Source organism: Apium graveolens, chromosome 3 (genome assembly GCF_009905375.1).
Source record: "Apium graveolens cultivar Ventura chromosome 3, ASM990537v1, whole genome shotgun sequence".
NCBI lineage: Eukaryota > Viridiplantae > Streptophyta > Magnoliopsida > Apiales > Apiaceae > Apium > Apium graveolens.
The window spans coordinates 255,230,449-255,232,623 of NC_133649.1; the positions used below are offsets into that span (position 1 = coordinate 255,230,449).

Below are 2,175 nucleotides of genomic sequence, written 5' to 3' on the forward strand. Positions count from 1 at the left end.
AATTGGTGGTATCCCGATCGCAGATCAATCTTCAAAAAACAAGAGGCTCCCTTGAGTTGGTCCAACAGATCATCAATTCTAGGCAAAGGGTATCTATTCTTAATCGTCAACTTGTTTAATTCTCGATAATATATATAAAGTTGCATGATTTCATCCTTCTTCTTCACAAACAACACTGGCGCACCCTACGGTGAAACACTTGGTCTTATAAACCCTTGTCTAGTAATTCTTGTATTTTCTTCGCTAATTCCTTCATCTCCGTTGGTGCCATCCTATATGGAGCTTTCAAAACGGGTTCGGTGTCGGGTGCAAGATCTATTGTAAACTCAATTTGTCTGTCCGGGGTAAGCCAGGAAGTTCTTCAAGAAAGACGTCCAGAAAATCTTTTACCACTGGAATGTCTTCCGGATTTGAAACTTCTCTACCTTTATCAACTACATACACCAAATACGCCTCGCATCCTTTTCAAATCAACTTCTTTGCTTGCATCGAGGTGAGAAATGTCTGAGTTTGCTTTTGGCCCTTGAAAGTTACTTTCTTACCTTGAGGTGTACTTAATACTACTATTTTATCCTTATAGTCTATTTGAGCACTGAAACTTGTCAACCAATCCATTTCTAAGATAACGTCAAATTCGCCTAATTGGAAATGAATAAGGTTTGCAGGAAAAATGTGTCCGGCTATCTCTATTGAACAATGAGGGCAAATACGATTTACGAATACTCTATCTTGATTAGCTAAGATAATGGATAAGGGTTCATGCATCAATTGGGTTTCACAATTCAACTTATCAACAAAAGATTTTGAAATGAATGATCTGGTGGCTCTCGAATCAATCAATACTATAGCACTAGCAGCATTCACAGAAAGCGTACCTGACACCACCTCGGTACTTTGAATTACATCCTTCATGTTCATGTTGAAAGTTCTTGCTTGAGCTGGATAAGTCAAAGCTGGGCGATTTGAAGATGATGCTATCTGAGGTTGATTGAGAGATATTGGGAATGATGGGGTTGGCATAGGAGTTACTTGATTCACAGGGTAGGGTATAGTAGTCAGTTGCATAAATTGGTTATTACCCACTCCTTTGCATTCTCGTGAGACATGTCCTGGTTTCCCACACTTATAACACGTGATGTTGGCCTTCTGATTCTTGCATTCATGAGCATAATGGCCCTTCGTATGAAAGTTGAAACAAATTATATTCGCCTTATTGCAGATTCCCGTATGTCGCCAATTACAAATCTTACATTCCGGAATTGATCCTTGTGGGGGTTTCTATCCACTAGTTGATTGAGATCTTGTTTCTTGTGACTTATTCCCAAATTATTTCTTCTTAAAGTTTCCGGGTCTACTATGAGGTTTAAACCTTTGATTAATTCTCTGATTCTAGCCCTTGTAACTTGAGCCTTCTTCTCCCGTTTCAAATCTTCTCTTCTTGTTGCCTTTCTCCTTTTGATTTTACTCCCTCTCACCTTCAATTACCATTGCTTTCTGAACCACTTCAGCATAGGTGGTCAACTCAAAAGCTGCCACACGACTCCTTAACCAAGGCTTCAATCCTTGTTGGAAACTTTTTTCCCTTTTCTCTTCAGAATTAACATACTCTCCCATAAACCTAGAAAGTTCCGTAAACTTCTTCTCATATTCTCCGACCGTCATGTTGTCTTGCTTTAACTCAAAGAATTTCATCTCCATTTGTGTTTGCATATAGCGAGGAAAAATACTTATCCAAGAACATTCTCTTAAACCTATCCCAAGTAATAACTTCAGCAGCTTTTAAAGCTTTTGCCGACTCCCACCAATAGTTTGATTCACCTTTAAGAAAATAAGTGGCATACTCCACCTTCTGGTTATCTCCAACATTCGTTAAGGAAAAGGCATTTTCTATTTCCTTAAGCCAAGCATGAGCTTTTTCTGGGTCTTGTGTTCCTTTGAATTCTGGGGGTTTTACAGATTGAAATGTTTTGAAAGTAGTGACACCTTTTGGGGGTGGTTGAGGAGGTTGCATCTGTTGAAGAAGTAGTTGTTGGGCTATTGTAGCAGTTTGTTGGCATACCAACTCCACAAGTTATGCTATATCAGGGTTTTGGTTTTCTCCGTCATTTTCTTGGTTATTTTTAGGTCTTCCTTAGGCTCTTCTAAGTGCCATTTTCTGAAATAAGAGTTATACAG

At 38.9% G+C, this 2,175-nt stretch overlaps 1 protein-coding gene across 1 annotated transcript; it reads right to left on the minus strand.

The window, feature by feature from the left end:
* Nucleotides 1-465: 465 nt before the first annotated feature.
* On the minus strand, nt 466-1,662 carry LOC141714956 (uncharacterized). The gene is made up of 2 exons (XM_074518447.1): nt 1,486-1,662; nt 466-1,176 (listed from the first exon to the last, which is right to left on the minus strand). Exons 1-2 carry the CDS (start codon nt 1,660-1,662, stop codon nt 466-468), a joined length of 888 nt encoding a protein of 295 aa, XP_074374548.1.
* Between the last annotated feature and the right edge of the window lie 513 nt (nt 1,663-2,175).